This window comes from Pogona vitticeps, chromosome 3 (assembly GCF_051106095.1).
Source record: "Pogona vitticeps strain Pit_001003342236 chromosome 3, PviZW2.1, whole genome shotgun sequence".
Classification (NCBI taxonomy): Eukaryota; Metazoa; Chordata; class Lepidosauria; order Squamata; family Agamidae; genus Pogona; species Pogona vitticeps.
The window spans coordinates 49,035,699-49,058,601 of record NC_135785.1 but is presented as its reverse complement, the minus strand read 5'-3'; the positions used below and the strand labels follow the sequence as shown (position 1 = coordinate 49,058,601).

The window sequence follows — 22,903 nt, the reverse complement described above, 5'->3', positions numbered from 1 at the left end:
AAGGGATACAAGTGGCATTAAAAAAGATTTAAAGTACTGGTCACCATAGAAATCTGGCACCACTGCAAAATGCAGGGTTTATATTTGGAAAAAAAACTCCTTACAGAGAAGGGTAAGCTAAAGTTATGCACTCAAATCCTATTGACTTTCATTAGAAATGGGTTCTTAGTTGCTGCCACCACCTTTAAAATCTCTCAGAAAAGCCTAAAACCCGAAGAGCCAAGTAAAACTCAGTGGGACCTCTAGAAGTATGCCCTGACACTGAAGGACTTACAAGAAATTCCCTGTATAGGATGAACAAGTACAATCCCCCCTCTATCTTTTTTTTGGGGGGGGGGTAGAAAGATACAGTATAACAAACAGCACTAAGAAGCAGAACTGTAGACTGCATGCATGTGGTGAACACTGCATCCTATTAAAATGTATGCTACTCTTCTAGTCTGGTAAGATATTAATTATGCCATACACAGAAGCAGGGTAAATGTGGTTTAAATCAAACTGATTTAAAAAATTGGATTTTTAACTATTTAAAAAAAGTTTTAAAATATAAATCATGATTTAAACTGATTTGATATTAAATATTAATTGATTCTTATGCAGTCTGCACAGAAGGCAGGAATGTTTCACAGAAAAATACTTCCTGAGAGAGAACTTAACATGAACAAAACTCTGCCTTGGTCATACAGTAAACCCAGTGCACTTGCAAGTTATTTTGTGCAACAAAACATCTAATGGTATGTCAGTGCAAATTTCTGCATTAATTTCAAAGTAAAATTTAATTCTATCTATCTCACTACAGGCTGAAATCTGGCTGTATAGCATAACAATCCATAGCCTGTTTTGCAGTAAGGCCTAGCTTTACTATTTATTTATTTAAAATATCTACCTTGCCTTTCCCCTTAAAAAGGACCCATAGTGACCATGAATAGGCCATTTGCAGTGGGCCTTAAACTAGCCTCCTGTTTTCAACAACATTCATAGCAGGGGGGAAAATAAACACCATACCTACTACATAAATATCAGTAGCCAAGCTTAAAGGTTCCACTTTCATTTTTGAACATGCTGAGCATGTGTTGCCTTCAGAAACTCAGTGAAAGATTTCAGTTTGGACAATTACTGAAAAGTACGGTATCTTTCTTCGATTTATTTTGCCCATGTACCATCATATTTTGTTAGAGACACTAGAGCTTATATTAAACCACAACCATAACTTTTGTAATGTTGGTTCAGGTAATTTTAGACTCAGCTCTATTCTGAAAGCATGATGATAAAACAAAATATGAACTGCTATTAATAGAGCTTTATAAGAGGGAAACACAACAGCCCACATACCTGGTTCTTTTCGTCCTGGTTTTTCAAACCGCCTATCTCCCCTGTGAAGACAAAAAAACATGTTTAGAAACATTTCAGGAAATTTTCAAAATTTAGAAGACTACTCCAACAATATAAGGCTTATAAATCTATAGAATTTTTAAATCCACTATTTCATTTACTTTATTTTGTCCAAAAATACTCATTAAACTTCTATATATCACAAAAGATTTTTTTAAAAAACAGTCAAAAGATGAACATATACACCACTGATGTGTTGCTTATGCATCTGCCTTGATTATTCAATACTGTATTTTGTTACATTCCACAGGCTCTCAATACTGTTTTTGTCCATCTTACTGATGGCATAGGATTTCACCTATTTTAGCTTATAATGATGGGCCAGGAAGATAAGTGGCTTTTAAAAAGTATTAACTTACCCATTTGATTTTCCCCTGTAGAGCAGTTGTTCCAAAGCTGGGAAACCTGGGCATTCTTGGACTCCAGAAATGGCAGCCAGCCCAGCTAGTGGTGAAGGCTTCTGGGAATTGCAGTACAAGAACACCTGGGTTACCCAAGGTTGGGGACCACTGCTGTAGAAGGACTCACAGTAGCTAACAAGTGTGAGTAAAACTCATGCTGTTAACTAATCCTTCCATGTTGCAATAAAAGGTAACAGAAGTAATCTTATCTAATATTTGAGGAAACACATAAAAAAGATTGACTTTAACTTTTATGTATCACATTATCTGTCTTTCCTTATATTACTTAGATTAATTTATTTCATCCCATTAGCCTAGGGTAGCCTCTAGATTGATGTTTAAGCTCATTTAAGAAATTCAGGATAGTTCAATATAATTGCCCCCCCATGCTTAATGCACATACTATATAGAAAATCTGAAATTTTCATTAATTTCAAGAGCACTTTTATGAAGAAGAAATATCTACTTTTTGGTACAAATAATCTCAATCTTCTCATGTTTACAAAACCAGTTCCAGAATTCTGACATTATTTTATTTTATTTCAACTCAGTAGCATAAAAGCAGATTAATTTATTATTATTATTCTGGTAAATACTTAAGGAATTACACATGATTTCAGAAGTCTATCAACTCTACTCTTTCCAAAATTCCATAAGGAATATTTTTCTAACTTAATTCATTTCATATAATCCCAAATTCATCTTATTTGTCTAAGCATTCTTTACCAATACCTCTACTCACTCAGATTACACTAATCTGTTTTTCACAATAATTACAAATACTATACTCGGATCATTTAAAAAATTAAGTAGATCAAAATTACCTCACTACTGGGTGTACTCTTAATGGGAAACTGTTGCCAATCTCAGCTCCCTAACCAGTGTGTTGTGTTGAGTTTTTTTCAGGTCACAAAGAAACAGTATAAAAAATGACTTACAATTTTGCCTCCATAGCCAAAGCTCTCTAGAGCAGGTACCCATAAAGACCCCAACAAGAATAACATAGAATATATTTCTGATGAACACATTAAAGCACATGTTCATATTTGTTCTTGTAGTATTTGGATACATATATGGAAATAATCACAGGAGAATATGCTCTAGAAAAATAAGCTTTACAGCACAGCTAGGATCCAAAATGTTGCTTGGCTCACTGAAAAAACGTGTTTGCCCAATGTGATTTGTCCTATTTGTCTTTTAAGATTTGACCCACACACCATACTTCAAACAACATCTGTGGCTTTATCAACACAGCTAATCACCTGACCTCCAACTCAGATGCACCCCATTTCAATGCATTCACTTTTAAAGTTACCTTTCCTCCCAGCTCTGTGATCTGTGCATTTCTCTGCCCCCTCCTCGACCAAAGCCACCCTCCACATCATCAAAACTTCTTTGGTAGAAGCCACTTTCTCCTCTGGCTCTGCCTGAAAGACAAAATAGGGTTGATACCTTATAATCTTTAAAAAGTCCTTGGTTATCAGTATGACGAAAGGTTACTCTCCAACCTTGCCAAAACAAAATTCAAATCATTTTTCTTCAAAGCACTTTCAAGACTCAGAAATTTATTACAACATTAGCTTTCATGGATTACAATGAACATTCTCAGATGCATATTTCTCACTGTAATCCATAAAAGCTCAAGCTAAAAATAATCTATTAATCTCAAAGGCGACATAAAACTATTTTTTTCTTTCTTGTTTCTCTTTGTTGCTGTGCTGAAACAGATTAATACAGCTACCTCTTTAAAAGTATCTTTAAAAGATGTCCACAGTAAGACAAATCAGAAAGTGCAAATTCTACTATTCTTCATAAAACACAGGCTATATCAAAATATAAATTGTCCTACATCAGCCTTATAAACAACCTCCTAAAATAATGACAAGCCTGCTGAGGGATGGCAGAGAAGAGGTAGAGAACTCTGGCCCTTGTCCAGCAACCCACTGAATTTCTATGCACAACATGGCACGAAAGAAAGAAGTTTACTTGCACCTGCCCAGCAACTTGCATGTTTTCTATACTGGGTATAGTGGGCTTACAGAGCATGCCATCCATACTCTAAGCCTCCTCAATCACTTGCATGTATTTCCTTGAGGCATATGTTATCAGTCAAGTGCTTAACAAAATGTTCTCTCTATATATATGAAAGACAAGCAGTTGATGGTCTTGTATGTGGAATTCAACACAAAATGCAGATCAGGGATCATGCTGAGAGTAATCACAGTAAGTGCTAGCCTTTCTGTTAAGAAGAGTGAAGCAGCTTCCTCAGGTAGGAAACTTTGAGTCAAATGCCAGAAATGTTACTGGTTCTTTCCCTTGTTATTGCTGTATTTTTTACTGCTAAAGGTAGAGAAACATGCTTCAGAAATCTTCTGCCTCATATGTCAAAACAAATAGGCTGGCTTTGCTTCCTCTACATCTTAAGGGGGGGGGGGGGGTGCCAGTTGCAACTCTGTCTCATGCAACAAAATACCTTGGATCAGCCCTGCTTTAGGACTTATACATAATGACTCTTACATAATGACTCTCCAATTTATTTCCATAAAAGTATTTAATCTGTTACATCTGTCCTCCTTCAATTGCCATTCTTCATCTCTAATGATAAAGATTAAAAGAAACCAAACCAAACCAAATATAAGTTCTGGCAATATTTTTAATAGGCAAGTTAAAACTATAAAAATGTTACAAAAGTAAGGAGGGAAAGGCTTGGTGTTAAAGTAGATAGCGTGCATGCTGTCTTAGGAAACAGGAAAGGAAATGGGAGATAGGAAAGAAGGTGCTAAAGCAGGCCTCATCAGATTTCACTCTCAAAGGTCCCTCATGAGTTACAAAAATGTTACCTTGAAAGTCTGCAGACAATTTTTCCCCTTTTTCATTGCCTAATAAAGGTTATTAATTTGTCTTATGGCCAACATGTATTTCACTAAAAAAGATAAAGAAAACCCAGTGCAAAACCACAAGCAACAACTACTGAAATCACTCCTTTATCATTTTATTTTACATCACTTTATTTCAGATTAAGGTTCAACTTCCTATTTCTGCTGCTAAACTTTCTACAAGTCAATTTAGAAAAAGAGAAGAAATAGTTGCTTGGCAACTTCACCTTAAACTGGTCCCAATAACAGTGCAGGATTACCACACATAACTCTACCACAGTGTGAGCAGCCTCAGTAGTGTTGATTATGGGAAGGGAGAAGAAGGGATTCATGAATTTCTGTCAGGTACCGCACAAGGCACAATAAAAAATTTAAGTGAGAAAAATTCAAATATGTTTCCCCCGTGAAAACTAATGCTATTTTTCTTTTACACAAATAATCAAATAATTGGTAGAACAGTCATAGAAAATGAAATAAAATTGTACGTATCTGGGAAAAGAATTGAAAGAGTATCTAAAAAACCTGGAATTCAAAGACTTCCCCTAATGTATTATTCAAACATAATCACTGCCCAATTTTGTTAAATGCAGTTTCTTCTTCACACCTAATTTAAGACACCACTGCTATAAATAAGGGCCTAAATTCAGCTGTAAAGATAGTGCAGACCAGTTGGCTTAATGAGATTTTGAGAAGTGTTAACTTATAATTCAGCAACTCATTCCATGGGTGTATTCTAGATCAGGCTAGCAACTGGACTTTGACCCCCAATTCTGTGATCAGTTCCATGCAGATTAGTACAGGGAATCCCTGATTTCCAATGCCTTGCTTTACCACTCCCAGCTTTTAAACCAATTTCAATATTAATGCCTCAAACAATGCCCAAAACACATTTGTACAAACCCTGTGGTGGTGGTTACACACCACCAAGTGGGGTGGCAGGATGTGAGAAGAGGAGAAAGTACAGAAGTCATCCAAGGGGACCACCCACCAAGCAAGTAAGAGAACAGATGTGAGATTGAGAAATGAGAAGACAGCAGACATTGAGGGGAGAGTCCAGGAAGCAAGCAAAGGACAAGAGGTGGGCTGGAGAAATGAGAAAACAGCACAGGTGGGATGAGATCACCTAGTAAACAAGCTAGAAAGAAGAGGCACGGCAGAGTAGAAACAAAGTCTCATAGGCCAGAGAGGAGCATCCAACAAACAAGGAAGATAAGGTATGAAGAAGAAATGAGAGGACAGCAGAGGTTTCATTTATAAGTCATGCAAGTTCTCCAGAAATGAAATCTTTACTTTAACACTGAGCCTAACAGGAAAATAGAATTTGATTTATAATAACTCTCTTTCCAGCACAGTCAGGGAACCAATTAGTTCAAAGTGCTGGAGTCTGCTGTATCTGAATTCATTTATTTCTGTATTTTTGGTAGGTTGTTAGTCAGGTTTCATCTCTATTTTGTAGTCTGGCTCACTGTACTCCCTTCTGGACCAAATGTTATGTGAGTAAACTTCCACTTTCACTGTAAGATTTCACAATCTTTTAGAGTGGATATGGAGGAGGGGAAGGGGAATTCAATCAATGTCTGCTCTACTGGCATAAAAGCTCAGATACCAAAGCAGATTTACAATGACTGTGGTAGGTAGTGAAAGTAAAACCTGTTGAGTCCTCCTTTTTGCCATCTGTAGCTGGCTATGTATTTTTAATTTATTAATATGCGATCCCTCTATCCTAGGATCCTCAAGGTTTTAATGTAAAATATGCATCTCAGCCCTTACTTTCAAAGCCATTTCATGTCATCTTCCATTGCTGTATCTATAAATGTTGGTTAAACATTAATAAAAACACAGGAAGCATTCATATGCAGAAATAATCTTAATTACCTTTTAGCAAACGAGTCCTCATTATCTCTAACAGCTGGGCTCAACTCTAAGTCTGCTAAGTGCTTCCTACTACTGCCTTGTGGTAGATTCTCTCTTTCATTGGTTCATATTTTTTTTCTACTACTGGTGCATATTTGTTGTTTATCACTTATTATTTTGTATCATTTATTCTATTTTTCCTTCCAAAGAGACAAAAGCCCTTGTGCATTATAAAGCTGAAATTTTTTTCCATGGGGTTAAGAAGTTCATTTCCTCTACAATATAACACTGGCACTACTTTAATGTTCACAAATCTCACCTCGACCTCTAGAGGAACTTCGACCTCGAGGAGCCCCTACCACTGTTCCTCCTCCTCGTCCCATCAATCGTAGGACAGCAGCACTATTTACAGACATGGAGAAATTTCTCTGCCAAAAAGAAGGAACAAATGAGAGAAACACGTTTTAAACTTAACATAAAATCAGACCTATTTTGGTTTCTTACTCAGATCTAACATATTTTTCTACACCTACAATTAAACAAAGGTTGGATGGCCATATGTCAAGAATCTTTTAGCTACAGATTTCTTACTTTTGGCATACAGTTAAACTAGATGAGGGATCACGGGGTCATTTCTAGCTTTACTATGGCTGATATCCACTAGTATGTTGCAACTCGAGTAGGCCCATTGAGTAAGTGGAACTCCTGGAGGAACCAACTCACCAAATTCCCTCTGATTCATTGGGCCTCTTCTATATGCAACTTACTACAGTGATGCCCCGCATGACAACGATCCCACTAAACAACGAAATCGCAGGACGATGTTTCCTATGGGGAAATTCCACTGGACGTTGACTAGGTCCATGCTTCGCGAACCATTTGTTCGCAAGATGATTTTTCTGGCTCTGCAAAATGGCTGCCCTGTCTTTTCCGGACCCATGCTTCGCAGGGCAGCCATTTTAATAGCTGATCGGCGCTCGGAAAATGGCTTCCCCTATGGGCGATCTTCGCTAGATGACGAGGTAATTTCCCAATTGGAATGCATTAAATCAGGTTTCAATACATTCCAATGGGGAAAGGCTATTCGCATGACGATGATTTCATTTAACAACGATTTTCCTGGAACGGATTATCGTCATCATGCTGGGCACCACTGTACTGGATTTCAGCTCATTCTAATGAGAAATGCTTTCAAGTGAGGCCAAGTCAGGATGGGAGAAATCGTTGAAATATATGTGGGAATGATGCCATGAAACATCTGAGTTCTTTTCATTTTATGTTCAAATCATATCTTGCTTATATTTTATTTTTCAAAAATGAGTACTCTACAGTATTTGAATGTGACTTTACATCAAACGCTAGAGTTTACACCAGAAGTTTCACATTTAATCCCCAGCAGATTCAAAGTACCTGGGCTAGAATTAACTCTACCCTAGATCTTCTAGACCAGTGATTACCAAGCCTGGTTAAACCAGGTATTCTTGGATTACAACTCCCAGAAACTGTGGCCAGCATAGGAACTGGTGAAGGTTTCTGGAAGATGGAGTCCAAGAACACCTAGGCTTTCTGAAGTTGGGAACCACTGTTCTACACCTACTGCAAATTGGGACAATACTGGGAAAGATGGACTAAGACCACACATCTGAAGAAACATTTATTCATATAGCAGATTTATTTTAGAATTATAATCCAAGAAAGTTCATGCTAAATAAATCTGAGCTTGCTGAACACACTGAAACACAGATACCTCTTTGAAAGCAAATCTATTGTGTTGATCATGTTCAGGATATTGATTAACCAATTACTTTCCATAAACATATGAGAAATGTTCCTTAAGACAATTTTTTTTCTTTTTAAGACTTAGTAGTTTATTTCATTTTATTTAGATGAATGACTTTATTTAAATTAGCTGGTTTACTTAACATATGGTCATTAATTAAAGACTCCCTTTTTTGATTCTGGGATACACCTGGCTTGCAAACAATGGAATAAAGTTAGGTGTTCCCTGAAATGAGAATGTCTTTAATCAGCAGCAATATGCTGCTAATAATGCCATCATTCCTGCTGTGCAGGTCAATTTTGACAAGTAGATGATATAAAGATGGGTTCGCTTCATAATATATCAGAATGGATTTAATAATTTATTGATCCTTAATATTTAGCTTGATCTGGATCTCATGCTAACCTAATAAGGCTATGCTAGAAACAACAAAGGTCCAGATGTTCTGGATTGCATTTTCTACAACGTCTTACTACTCAATTATGTTAGGATGGCCATAAAACTTGCAGTCCAAAAGATGTGGAAGGTGTCAGGTTGTCTAGCACCAAAAAAGGCAGCTCAACTCTTGGGCTTGAATGATTCCTTTCCTTTTTAACTCCCTTAGTGAAATGGTTCTCAACCAGTGTTACTCAAAGTAGTGTTTTTATTATTGCTAAGAATTCACCATCCCAAAATCCCAATGTCCTTTAATAAATGTCTCATGCCTGTGTATGCCATGGATTATTTATCTGTGCACTTCAGCATGTTTGCAGTTATTCTGGACATGTAGTGGTTCTACCTTGTGTTTAATTGCTTTTTAAATGTTATATTTATACAGTGATTTTAAATTTGTTCCTTTACCTGCTATGAGTTGTCTTATTTATTATTCATTTATTTGTCTTATTTATAGGCCATCTTTCTCCTGGCTCACAGCATTAAAAGAACAGAATTTTGGGGGGAAAAGCAGTAAAATATACATTAAAAAGCAATTAAATTATAAAACTGTTTAAAATACAATTGAATAATTTAAAACAGGTAAAATGTTAAAAACTATCTTGGTTCCTCTATGGGGAGAAAGGAGGAACACAAATTAATATAAATAAATAAATAAAACAAAGACTTCCACTTCGCCAGCACACTTAGTGTGAATGGTAAGTATGTTTATGGAATGCCTACAAACACAAATGTCCTCCCTGAAACAGGAAGAAGTAGTATAGAAACATTCGTCTTCTGATTTTAAACCAATCATAGGTAGGCACTGTACCTAAATCAGGGAACTTTGATTAATTTAAAGATACAGTGGTGCCTCGACTTACGAACATCCCAACATACGACATTTCGAGTTACGACCAGCTCTGGCCGCAAAATTTTGCTTCAACTTGCGAGTGGAGCTTCAAGTTACAATCAAAAAAAGGCAGGGGGAAAAGGCGGGGAATTCAAATTGCTAACTGTTGGTGGCGAAGAGGCTGCTTCTTTGTTGCTCTTTCACCCCAGCAGTTAGAGTGTGCAATCAGAGGAGGCCTAGGACTGCCTGGTAAGGTAAGGTGCTGCTTTCTGCTTTTTAAAAACTGGTCTTGGTGTGTTTTGCAGTGTGGTTTTGGGCTGGGGGGGTTATGTTTCTGTGCTGTGATGGGTCTTGCAGCCTTTGTTTTTTTGGGATTTTTTTTCGCATTTCCAATGGGTCTTGAAGGGTTTTTTTTCCCATTTCCGATGGGTCTTGCAGGGTTTGTCTGCTTCTTGGCTTTTTATTTCCCCATTTCCCATGGGTCTTGCAGGCTTTGTTTGCTTTTTTTCTTTTTTCTTTCTTTCTTTTTTGCATTTCCAATGGGTCTTGCAGGGATTGCTTGCTTTTTGCTTTGCTTTTTTGCATTTCCAAAGGGTCTTGCAGTGTTTGTTTGCTTTTTGCTTTGCTCTTTTTGCATTTCCGAAGGGGCTTGCATGGTTTGTTTGTTTTTCTTTCCCCCGCCCCTTTGGCTGGAAAGGATTGATAGCGTTTCCGATGGGTCTTGCAGTTTTGTTTTGTTTTTTGTTTTCGTTTGGCAATTTTTTCTTCAGCTGGAATGGATTAATTGCATTTCAATGCATTCCCATGGGAAACGGTGCGAGTTACAACCGGAGTTCTGGAACCAAAAAGTTCGTAAGTTGAGGCACCATGGTAGTTTATTGGAACAAGCCAGGATCAGAAGTATGAGTTGATTTTGGCTTCTTTCAGTAAGCCATATCTTAAACCATGGGTGGGTAATATGTATGCTCCAGGCCCAAATGACCATCCTAGCACTCTACCCCACAGGTACCCTCAAAGTAATGTTGCTATTTTCTGGGAAAAAGATTTTGCCGAAGAAGTGTCTTCTAGCAACACAAATGACAATTCTATATATTTATTGGGACCCCACCACCCCAAGACCCATTTATATCCCAACATTTCAAATATATTTTTATGAAGTTTGATTACTAGATAGTGCAAGGGAGGCTTGGGTTGTATTTTTGTTTTTTACTTTATTTTTATATGAAAAATTGGGGGACTAAAGGCTGCGGGAGTGGATGCACTGCTCAAAGATACAGGGATGGGAATATGTGGCCTTTGGAGATCACCCATCCCTTCCTTAAACATATTGTTTTGGTCTGGCTAAATGCACAAGATGCCACCATTGGTTTAAACATGAAAATTGATGTTTCTGATTTCCTTGCAGACAAACTAGGCAAGAAAGAAGAATGGGTCTACAGCAAATCCACACTCATTCAAGTAGCACAAAAACCATGGTTTAGCTATCTGTATAAGTCTGTTCCAAGTGGCAAGTTCAGAACCCTTGCAGGACCCGACACAGACAGCTCACTAAACAGTGAGGAACAGAAATAGATAGAGGAAAAGGGAATGGTGGAAAGATGACGTCTACTCATTTTGTGCTCAGGCTCCACTTAATACTGAATTTGGCCCCACCTACTTCTAGCATGCAGCATCCAACAAAGTAACCCCTACTGAATGCAGCCAATACACAAAGTTTTCCCAGCCCATTTAATATTACACAAAAAGTCAGACACTGAGTGGGAGTTAGATATTGAGTTGATACAGGAAAACAGCTAAAAGTAAATTAAGGTATTATTCCACACAGGAAGATAATTACTGCAAACGGATACTTCACTTCCAGCACCCCTGCATTCCCTTACTCCTTGTTGTCTCACATCCATCAGGCACAGTTTTCTTGCTGGCACACATGCTGTACTATTTATCCATGTATGTAAAATAACTGTACAGTAACAAAAAAAACTTAATCCTGACAATGGAACAACTTCTTAATTACTAAAAGAAAGTAATTTTGGAAGAGTTTTGTCTGAATGTAGAGACATTTTGAAAGGACCAGAAACACTTATCTAGATGTGTGATATGTTTCCCATAGGCCATCAACCTACTACCATCTCCTTCATGTTCTCCCTCGAAGGTCCTTTTACCTTTGGAAGAAAGTGATTCTGAAATCTAGGGGTGAGAGAGTGCTGGCTGCCTTGCTAATAAAGGAAGATGAGAAATCCTGTGGTGAGCAATCCTGGGATAGGACTGACCCCTAGTAAGCCTGGTCTATGCTTCACACATGATGCACTTATACCACACAGGTTCTCCAGGAAAAAAGTCTAATCTTTTGCAGATAGCTAATTATGCATACCAGAAGGCATGCTTAGTTCTTCTACAAATAATTTCAGGAGAGGAAAGACTGCAGGTTCTGCTTCTGGCAAACCATGAGAATGATGCAAATGTATGTATATAAGATCACATTTTTAAAAAAAATTAAGTATGTGCTACACTTATCTAATCTTTTTTCCTCCCCTTCCACAGCAACAGCAAGTACACATTTTCCATCCCTAATTTAGAATGAAGCACACTAATATCTATTTCAGTTCAACATCACTGAATGTTAAATTGCCACAGAACTAACATCAAAGCTGGGCAAATATACTATGGTTGTGTGCTTCTCTCTCTGCATAAAACACAGGTGTCACATTTATGGTCTGGTAGCTACATATGACCTCTGAACACACCCGGTGCTGCACCCATCCACTTTTCCCCACAGCACAGCTCATCAGGTAGGCAATGGGTAAAACACACTGCTGAGATCCTGGTACTGAGATCTTTGTGGAGAGGGTTTTAGCTTCCTCATACTTCTGCATTCCCAATGAAAATTATTGTTTTCTCACCACCAGCAACAGGAGAGAAACACTCTCTTCATGGAAACGATTGTGGAGGTGGTGGAGGTTTCTGTCTGTTCCTCTCCTCCATTTAACCCTAGATCTCTCAACCTCTGCACATAAAGACGGAGAAGGGGAGAGTGTGCACACGTATATGTTGCCAACACCAGATACGGCCCTTGTAGCTCAAATGGTTGTATGAACCCCTAATTATCAATGTGTGATCACATTAGGATCTTTAGACTTTTATTCATTAATCAAATTTAGAAATTTCCACTTGTTCATTTCATTAGAAACCAACCTGTTCTTCTTCTGTAAAAGGTACTAGTGCCAAGGGTGGTAGGGGCTCTTCCTGTAAAATAGGAAGAAACTCCTTATCCAGAAGATCTGACGGAATCTGAAGCGGAGGGGAAGGGGGAAAAAAGAAACCGAATAATAAAACACAGATTCCACACTACTACTACCATCACTACTAATAATAATTTACATAGTCAACCAACCATACATGTTATCTTGGCAGCTTCCCAAACAATAAAATACAATATAATATAATATTAAAATACAAAGTAATAGCTAACATATCATAAGTATTTTGCACTACCATCCAGGAAATATGAAAAATAGTGTACAGAACACACCCAGAAAAAAGTCAACAAACTCTTTCTAAAATTGTGGAAGCAAAGAACTGCTTGAGAACAAAGGAAAAAGGAAATCCAGAAAGACTTAGAAAGGACTTTTCATAAAGCCAAAAATACTCATAGGCCGAGGATTGTGAAAGAAATTCCAGTAAACTGTTATCTCACCACCTCATGACTTGGATTCGTTTATTAAGATGTGATTAGGAAACATTTGTACATTTCACTGAATATTCCTAGAGATAATAAAAACATTTTTTGGATATAGGAGGCAACAAAATATATCAGCCCAAAGCAAGGTGATTTGGAATGTTTATTAATAAGATGGAGGGAAAATTCTGGGAAAACTTCACTGAATTTACACTTTATGAGAAATATGTTTCAACACAGCCCTTTAGGAAAGCATCAAATAACATTCTGAATTTTAGTTCTGTTTTTAATTGCTGTTAGCCACCCTTGGGCACTAGATGGACAGAATATAAATATAATTAATAAAATAAATAAATAAATAAATAAATAAATAAATAATGATCAATATCTGAAACATCTGCCCCTTGTGAGCAAGAGGAGAAAAAGGAGGAAGCAAAAGAGAGTGAGCTGTCCCCTCACACGTCTGAGCGGGAGGCAAAAGATGAAGGAGCTGTGAGAGAGGAGATGCTTAAGGTGTCTAAGAACATGAAAGGGTTAAAGGTGGGAGGAAAAATGGGAGGAGCATGGAAAAGAGACCCAGAGAGAGGTGTATGTTTTCCTCACTTCAGAGGAAGGTGGAGCAGCAGGAGAGACAGAAAAGTTGGTGGTCCTGGAGGATGAATGGGTTGAAGGGGAAAGTGAACTGAGAGTGTTCAAAGTGCTCCAGAAAAGAATAGGATCAGAAGGTAAAGATTGCGGTGTTAGTGGGGAGAAACAGGGAAATATAAAGCCCTTAATTGAAGGACTTTATCCCGAGGAATGGACTGTCCTGGTGTACCCGAGAGGAAGGTGACCAGACCAGGACCACTGCAACCCGGAGAGAAGCCTCCAGAGGGGAAGTGGGTGAGACATCCCTGTTATGGGACTATCGGTGCCATTCGGAGTGGGTGCCAGAGGAAACCGACCAAAATGGAGCGCTTCGGGCAAACTTATCATTAGGAAATGACACTCATGAGAATTCGTTGCCAATGTTACGGAACAGTTTGCAAGTGAATCAAACCTTTAATGATCCGGTTGAAGTTGTTGTAGAGAAAGCCCCCCGTTGTGTTAATAAAACTTTGTTTAATGAAAACCCGTTCCTGTCTTTTCCTACGCAAACTTTGGAACTGTCAAAGACAATTATTGAACCCTCATACCCCTCTAGTAAAACAAATTTTGAAAAAAGTTTGGTTCCCCAGCAAACACTGGGGCATATGGCAACATTTCCAACAATCTTACTATATGAGTAGAAAGGTTTTCGTTCTATGCTATACATCAGGGGTGTCCAACCTTTCACCATCCCTGAGCCACATTCGAAGAGCAAAATTTGGTTTGGGCCGCACATACATTTGGTTTGGGCCGCATGGGAGGGCTGCCCTAGCCATCCTCCACAGCCCCGCTCCAAGCGCGCTTACCGGCAGCTGTGATCTCAGACACCAGAGGCTGCCAGCTTCGACTCCGGCGGCTCTCGGGGCTGGGAGGGGGTCCACCTATTGACAGGGACTGCGCAATGCAGTCACGCAGCTCCCCTCCCCTCCTTCCTTCCCTCCCCCCCCCCACCGTTGTGACGTGGCCCAGCAGCATTCCGGCCACAAGCGCCGGCAGTGTAACTTGAAACTTTGGAATTTCTTAAAAAATAAAAAATTGCACTGGGCCGCATTACAAGCCGACATGGGGCATGGGTTGGACAAACCTGCTATACATATTCAGATACAGTGGGGTTTTGACTTAAGAACGACTTGAGTTAAGAACATTTTGACTTAAGAACCGCTATCATAGGAAAATGTTAACTTGACTTAAGTACTTAGATTTGAGTTAAGAACTGAAAAAAACCCACGTGGGAGGCAGGGAAAGTGCAAAATTTGAACTTTCAGTTAACTGTTGGCCAGTGAAAAGGGTGCCTGTCTGCTTCCTCACTCCTCCCAGCGTTTAGAGAGTGGATTGGGAGACAGTCTTCGGACTGCCTGGTACTGGACTGCCTGGACTGTATTTTCCCTGCCTTCCCTGAACCTTTCTTGACCTAAGAAAAAAAGAAACAAAATATCCCCCTCTAGTGGTCGAAGGCAGAATAGCAGCTTCCCATTAGTTTCTATGGACGGAAAAGAGCAGATACGGATCAAATGGTTTTCAATGCATTCCTATGGGAAATGCAGATTTGACTTGAGAACATTTTGACTTGAGAACCGCCTTCCAATACGGATTAAGTTCTCAAGTCAAGACCCCACTGTATTATATATTTATATTGCTACAGAAGGAAGTTTCTAATCTTATAGTATTTAAACTTTCTACAGCCATATAAGAAAGAGGAAAGAATTGGAATACACAGAGAAGCCATTCTTATTCTTATAGTAACATCGCTAGAAACTGTGAAACCTGCCCCAGCACTGACCAAAAGAAATTTAAGGAATAAAACCTTATACAAAGAGTTTTGTAATGGAACTCACCCCAGCTAGTGACTGTGTATGTGTTGAAGTTTCATGGAGAACATATTTGATATTTCAGTTCAAGATTTTTAATGTTCTTTAGCACTTGATATTACTAAACAAATTAAGTACGCTCTTATGATTTATTCACCTATATGTAAAATTATACATGAATTGCATACTAGAATATCATTCTTCTTCCTACTTACCTTATTATCTTTCAGAAAAAGTGCTAGCATTTCTTCTCTCCCATAACGATAATCTGCTAATTTATACTTTGGCAAAGCTGGAGAGAGAGGGGGAGATGTCACAGTCCCACCACTAGACAGAGCTCGTAGCCTATAAGGTGGAAAATAAAGGAGTAGAAATTAAGACACCTCAGTATTTTATAAATACTTCATCCTGCCACAAGAGCAGACCTGAAAACAAGAGATGTCATACAGAAATATCTAAATAGCTAATGAAAAAGCTTTGGTTGAAAACTGTCACTCACGTCAGACTCTTAAATTCATTTCATAACTCACTCTATGTCATAACTATCACATTAAAAAGTTATGATTAATTCTGCTTTTATGGGTACTGTTTAGGTTGCTTCTACTTAGGATTTCACTATGACTAAAGCTACTTGTTTAATCTGGCTTTGTTTCAGGGAAATAGAGCAAAGGCCCTACCTATCATACTGAAATTATTCATATTTTGGTTGTTGTAGGTTTTTCGGGCTGTCTGGCCGTGTTCTTGAGGTTTTCGTTCCTAACGTTTTGATAGTGTCTGTGGCCGGCATCTTCAGAGGACAGGAGTCAGAACTCTGTCTGTGCTCAGAGCACGGCCAGACAGCCCGAAAAACCTACAACCATCGGATCCCGGCTGTGAAAGCCTTCAAGAACACATATGTATATTTTCACTATGGTTACCTATATAATATGGTAAACAGCAACTGTGCAAAAGTGAGAAGTACGACGCATGACTCCACACTCTGGCAAGTAGTGGCTCTTAAGTGCTCCAGAAGGACCAAGGTTGCTCATATTATAATCTATTTGTTTTTAATACCTGGCCATTAAACAACAGGAGGCCACCTATAGTTCAGGCTGCTGCAATGCTATTATGCTCCGAATGTTCTTTTGCCTTGGTGCTCAGAGGGATTCTGAAATATGATGGTAATGACTCCGGGAACATGGAGCTGTACTCTTCTAAGTGCTGTATGATGTGAAAAGAAGTTATTACTCTCACCATTCTTATCCTATTCTTATTCATATTCTATTTTTAATAGTCTACACCTATACTGGATCACAAGAAATCTACAAAAAAGGTAAACTTCACAGTCCTCCAGAAATCTTTGGACATAGATGTTGTAAAAATGGGAAGATTTAACATCTGAAGAGGTTTCAGATATTCTTTTGATATTATTTGTTCAAAGTACAAGGGCTTTAGTTTGGCAGCAGAAACTCCTTGCTTGCACTTCAGTTGCTCTTTGAAATCTTAGTTAAAAAAAGCAAAACTATGAGACAGAAACAACATTTGATATTGAAAAATGTAATACTGTATAATGGAAAATTTGATGTTTCAGATATGCATCTCCCATTCCTTGCTCATTCAAGATTCATATCCGTGTTGTCAAATAACTGTCTTTAGTTTCTTGGTACTTTTATTTTGGAATTGGGAGACTACTGTACCCTGGACCCTAAAGAATTAACCAATACTGGTGAGTCTGTCAGAGGACGCTCTGTTTAATAAAGAACCATGAACACTGTTTCTTATTGTCAGAGGTTAAAGTTAAAAGGTTTCAACAACATCTTTTGAAAGTTAGAGAGACTCGCTGAGCATGCAGGAAGCATTCCACAGTGAACAGAAATGCTATCTCTTCCTTTCTTTTACCAGGCTGTTTACCCTCACAGCCTGCTCTACAGTGGATTGCAGCATTAAAGCAGCATGTCTCCATCCTGCCTGCTGCTTCTTAGCTCTTGAAGAAAGAATAGTATGGAAGCTTGAACAAACCCAAAATGTATAAAAAGTATCCCATGCAATCTTGTATTCATGATTCATTCTAACCAGGGCCCACAAATATACTACAGTTGTATCTGAACTCACAATGTGAATTACCGAGTTACAGGAATTATTCCCCCAAGAATCACAGCAAGGGCAGTTTGCTTATCAGGTAGGAACAGACCAAAAGTTACAATTTGGCTTATACTAGGCAACTGGATTTCAGCCAATGTATTTCCCAAATCAGAATCTAATGTTTCTCCTTTATTTTAATTCTTACAGTATAATCAATTCCACAAAAACAATCCTCTAAACAGTGACATGGGAATCTACTACAGGCTTCTGAGCCCTGTTCACAAATATGGCTTCCTTCCTCCATTTTGAAGATGCTCTAGTCATAATTTGCTATGATTTCTGGATTAAGACTACTATGATCACCACATAATACAATGGATATGAGTGTAGCATCTCACAGTAAGAGGGGAAATAGAAGATAATGAAGACATACAGTAGATGCATTTGCTTCCTGGCGTCTATGTTTTATATTCTGACAGCTCAGGACTACATGCTGAACCACACTTATGAACAAGAACCTCAGATTCAGCTATCGTCTGCAAGCAATAGCAGCTGACTGCTAAGGACTGTAGTTTCTTTATATGGAGATATATATTGTAGTTTAACATACACAGCTCTACAATTCTAATTAAGATGAAACTGGCTGAAATCCTGTTGCCTATTGTGGTGGATTGCACTAGAGTAGGCCCATTGAATCAATGGGGACTTGGTGAGTCGACTCCTCCATAAATTCTATTAATTCAAATGAGCCTATACTAGTTGCAACTTACTTTAGCATAGTAAATCACAACTAAAGTAGACCCACTTGACTCAATGGAACTCATGGAGGATTTGGCTCACTAAATCCCCACAGATTCAGTGGACCAACTCTAATACAACCCACCACACTAAGCAACAGGATTTCAGCCACTATGTTTTTATGTTTTTAAATGTAACTCAGCTGAGATTCAGCATTCACTCAGACTACCTGATTTCATAAGAAGTATGGGTTGGATCCAGAATCAGTCATTATTACAGTAGATCCATTAAACAATGGTACGTACTTTAAATTAGCCATTTCTCAGCTGCCTACTGATTCTAATGGGTCCACTTAAAACATAACTGAATTTGGATCAAATGCTATTATGATACATCAGACTAAGAATTATCTGCTGAAGTAGTAGGCAGAGAAAGCTCAAAAACTACAATAACCACAAGACATAAAAATGATAAAGCTTTTCCCATGCATTTGTTCAGATATTCTATCTCTACTGCTATTAAATAGGGAAAATCCAAAGTCATTTAGCTAACCAGCTAGAATTATCTTGTATTAGTTTGCTGCCACCATGTGGCTGCTATATGATTGAACTTTACCTATGTGAACTACCAATCAGACCAAATAAGTATACAGTGGTGCCTCGCATTACGACGTTAATTCGTTCCAGCAAAATCGCTGTAGAATTAAAATGTCGTAATGCAAAAAGAAAAAACCCATTGAAATGCATTAAAACCCGAAGCAGGGAACCGATCATCGCAAAGCGAAATTCCCCCATAGGAAACATTGTTTTGCGATTGCAAAAGCGATCTCAAAAAGTTCATCGTAATGCGGTTTCATAGTTAAACGGGGCAATCGTAATGCGAGGCACCACTGTAATGGGAAGTATGAAAAGCATCAAAACAAGAATCTTAGAATGTTTCAGGCAAGTAATTCAAACAGCAAAAGTTTAATAGGCATTCTGAAAACAAAATAGTTATCATCAGTTAAATAACAGACCAGTTATATTACCCAGTCAAATCACAATCTTCCCCTATAATTAAAACAGAGAATATGTATTTTTATTGAAATATGGTGGACAGAATCCTACTGCAATATTTGATTGCACAGCTGTAACCATACAAACAACAGCGTGTCAGTTTGCCAGCTGTCACACACCCCATTGTTCTCTAATTTTACAATGGGCACCGACCTGATCAGTCACTTAATCAGCTGTTCAACTGAGAGGCAGCAAATTGCAAAAACTACACTGTTGCATGCATAACATTTCAGGCTATACTGTTTATTTTCCATAATCTATTAAAAGTTAATTTATAATTTTATACTGATTTAATCTGAGCACATTTACTAGGATCTTCAGCTAGAATTACACATTTCAAATAGCTTTTTGGGAGTGAGGTTGCCATTGTATCTAGAGATGAGCACGAAGCAGTGTTTGGTAGTTCAGCGCAGCACTTACACACATGTTCCAAAATTGCCACACATTCTCCTCGTCCACCTCCTCTATTTACTCACCTACCGTATTTTTCGCTCCATAAGACGCACCTTTCCATAAGACGCACCAAATTTTTAGGAGAAGAACACAGGAAAAAAATTATCTGCTTTCTTCTCCTAAAATTTGGTGAGCCTTATGGAGAGGTCCATCTTATGGAACACACCCTAGGGTCCTAGGGTGTGTTCCAGGACCCTTTGGAGCCTCCCCCTGCATCCCTCGGGGGCCAGAGGGGGTGAAATCGCCACCTTCTGGGGCTCTTCTGAAGTTTCCCAAGCCTCAGAAGAGCCCCCAAAGGTGGCGATTTCATCCCATCTGGCCCCCAGGGGAGGCAGGGTCAGTCTCCAAAGAGTCCTAGGGTGTGTTCTAGGACCCTTTGGAGACTCGCCCTGCCTCCCTCGGGGGCCAGAGGGGGCAAAATCGCCACCTTCTGGGGCTCTTCTGAGGCTTCCCAAGCCTCAAAAGAGCCCCAGAAGGTGGCGATTTTGCCCCCTCTGGCCCCCGGGGGAGGCAGGGTGAGTCTCCAAAGGGTCCTAGAACACACCCTAGGACCCTTTGGAGACTGACCCTGCCTCCCCCGGGCGACAGAGCGGGCAAAATAGGTAGCTTCCAGTACCTTTTCTGAGCCTTTCCAGGCTCAGAAAAGGTCTTGAAAGCTCCCGACTTTGCCCCCGCTGTCCCCGTGGGGGGGTGGGGGGAGCCTGGCAAGGGTCCTGGGAGGCTCCCTTGGACCCTTGCCACGCTCCCCCACCCCCCCATGGGGCCAGGGGGGGTAAAATCGCCAGCTTCTGGGAGTGTTTGGAGGCTCCCCAAGCCTCCAAACACTCCCAGAAGCTGGCGATTTTACCCCCCTGGCCCCGTGGGGGGGTTGGGGGAGGGTGGCAAGGGTCCAAAGGAGGCTCCCTTGGACCCTTGCCACGCTCCCCCCACCCCCCACGGAGCCCGGGGGGTTAAAATCGCCAGCTTCTGAGAGTGTTTGGAGGCTTATCAAGCTTCCAAACACTCCCAGAACCTGGCGATTTCCCCAGGGCTGGCCCCGTGGGGGGGTGGGGGGAGGGTGGCAAGGGTCCAAGGGAGGCTCCCTTGGACCCTTGCCACCCTCCCCCCAGCCCCCACAGAGCCGGGGCTGGTAAAATCGCCAGCTTCTCAACCTGGCGATTTTGCCAGTGCTGGCCCATGCGTGGGTGGGAGGAGCGTCGCAAGGATCTGAGTGAGCTTCCAGGACCCTTGCAACATTCCCCCCACCTGGAAGCTGGCGATTTCGCCGGTTCTGGCCCCGTGGGGGGTCGGGGAGCCTCGCAAAGGTCCTGGAAGGCTCACCTGGACCCTTGTGACGCTCCCCCCCACGGGGCCAGCAGCGACGAAATTGCTGCATTCACACCATTAGACGCACTGACTTCCCCACCCACATTTTGGAGGGGAAAAAGTGCGTCTTATGGTGCAAAAAATACGGTATTCCCTGACCAAAGCATACTTCCCTCCCTGCCTCCTCAGTGCTTGCCTAATCAACAATCACAGTGCGCGCCTTCGTCCTCCTCCTCCGGTGGCCACCCACTCAAAGGCAGTGCAGACGGCTTCCCTGCCCTGCATCCTTATCTGAGTGGGCAGCCACTGGAGAAGGCAGAAGAGCAAAGCTCACACAAATGTGCCAAGAACCTCAGGCAGGAAAGTGCGCTTTGGCCAGGGAATGGGTGAGCACGCTGAAGAGGCTAGGGAGGGAAGTGTCCAGGCGCAGCACCGAACTGGGCCAAACTGCTGAACTGTGGTTCATTCCCATATTTAGTTATATCCTTGAATTTGCAGTTTCACATTGAAGATTAGCATGAGAAGAACAGGGGATTCTCAAGTCTCCTCCCTTATGCTATCTCTCAGCCACGTTTACTGTGCACAGGAAAAGACAAGACTTCACTTCCAGAGAGAGCAAATGTAGGGAGGGGTAGGAACAGGGCCAATATCGGGCCTTCTTCTGTCTTCAGACTTCAAACCTAGTAAGTGCATTATGTAAAAATAAAAAACAAGAACTTTACAGATGTTGCCTTATATCAGCTCTATCTTTCTTAAATGTAGCTAATGCCAGAGAGAACATGAAGGGCAAACCGTGCCCTCCTTGTTTCCCAGTGATAGGAAGTACATTAATATACAGTACAGTGGACCCTCTACTTAAGGAATTAATCTGTATTGGAATGGTGGCTGCAAGTCGAAAAGTCTGTAAGTCGAATCTCCATTGACCTACAATGCACTGAAAACCGATTAATCCCATAACCAGTGGTTTTTATTCTATTTTTATTCCATTTTGGTTTTTTTCTGGTCTGTAAGTCGATTCTCTGGCTGCAAGTCGAATCTAAATTTTGCAGCCAGAGAAGTCTATAACTCGAAAAGTCTGTAAGTCGAGGGTCCACTGTATTAGTGAATGGATACAGAAATGGGAACTTCTTTCCAACCCAAACCATGGTTCTTTAATAAACCCAAGAATGAAATCATTGGTCAAAAACCCTTTTGTTACTTTAGGCTGCCCTAATGCAAATGTATAACTTCAGTGGCAAACTGCTACAGATTAAGGAATCGGCACAGACATTACTTGCTGCATGCCAAGGTGCACAACTCAGCACACAACTTCTTACCTTGTAGCAATTCACTGCTAGAGGTTATGCTGTCTGTATTATGCATAATTCTAGGCCTAACTAACAGGATTTTGGTCAACCTATCTGGTTTGCATTTAGCGTGGTTTACACTGTTGCATCCATAAAGCAAAACTATGTTCAATACTAGGACAGGAGGTTGAAATTTATTTTGGAAAGGATAAGAGTATGTTTTCCTAAAGCTGATTCCTGATTTTGAAACCATAGTTCAAAATACATCTGCACCATATCTGTATGTTGATAAGTAACGTAGAAAACAGAAAAGCACAAGAAAATGGT

The 22,903-nt window shown here is 39.9% G+C and overlaps 1 protein-coding gene across 4 annotated transcripts in view; it reads right to left on the bottom strand.

The window, feature by feature from the left end:
- Positions 1-22,903, bottom strand: part of GIGYF2 (GRB10 interacting GYF protein 2) — a 138,016-nt gene that overhangs the window by 78,792 nt on the left and 36,321 nt on the right. For all 4 annotated transcript variants that reach the window (XM_020787358.3, XM_020787360.3, XM_020787359.3 and 1 more), the window contains exons 3-7: positions 15,894-16,023; positions 12,760-12,855; positions 6,843-6,951; positions 3,109-3,220; positions 1,333-1,373 (exon numbers count right to left, since the gene is read on the bottom strand). In XM_020787358.3, the coding sequence (XP_020643017.3) occupies positions 1,333-1,373; positions 3,109-3,220; positions 6,843-6,951; positions 12,760-12,855; positions 15,894-16,023 (488 nt within the window). The remainder of the gene's footprint in view (positions 1-1,332; positions 1,374-3,108; positions 3,221-6,842; positions 6,952-12,759; positions 12,856-15,893; positions 16,024-22,903) is intronic.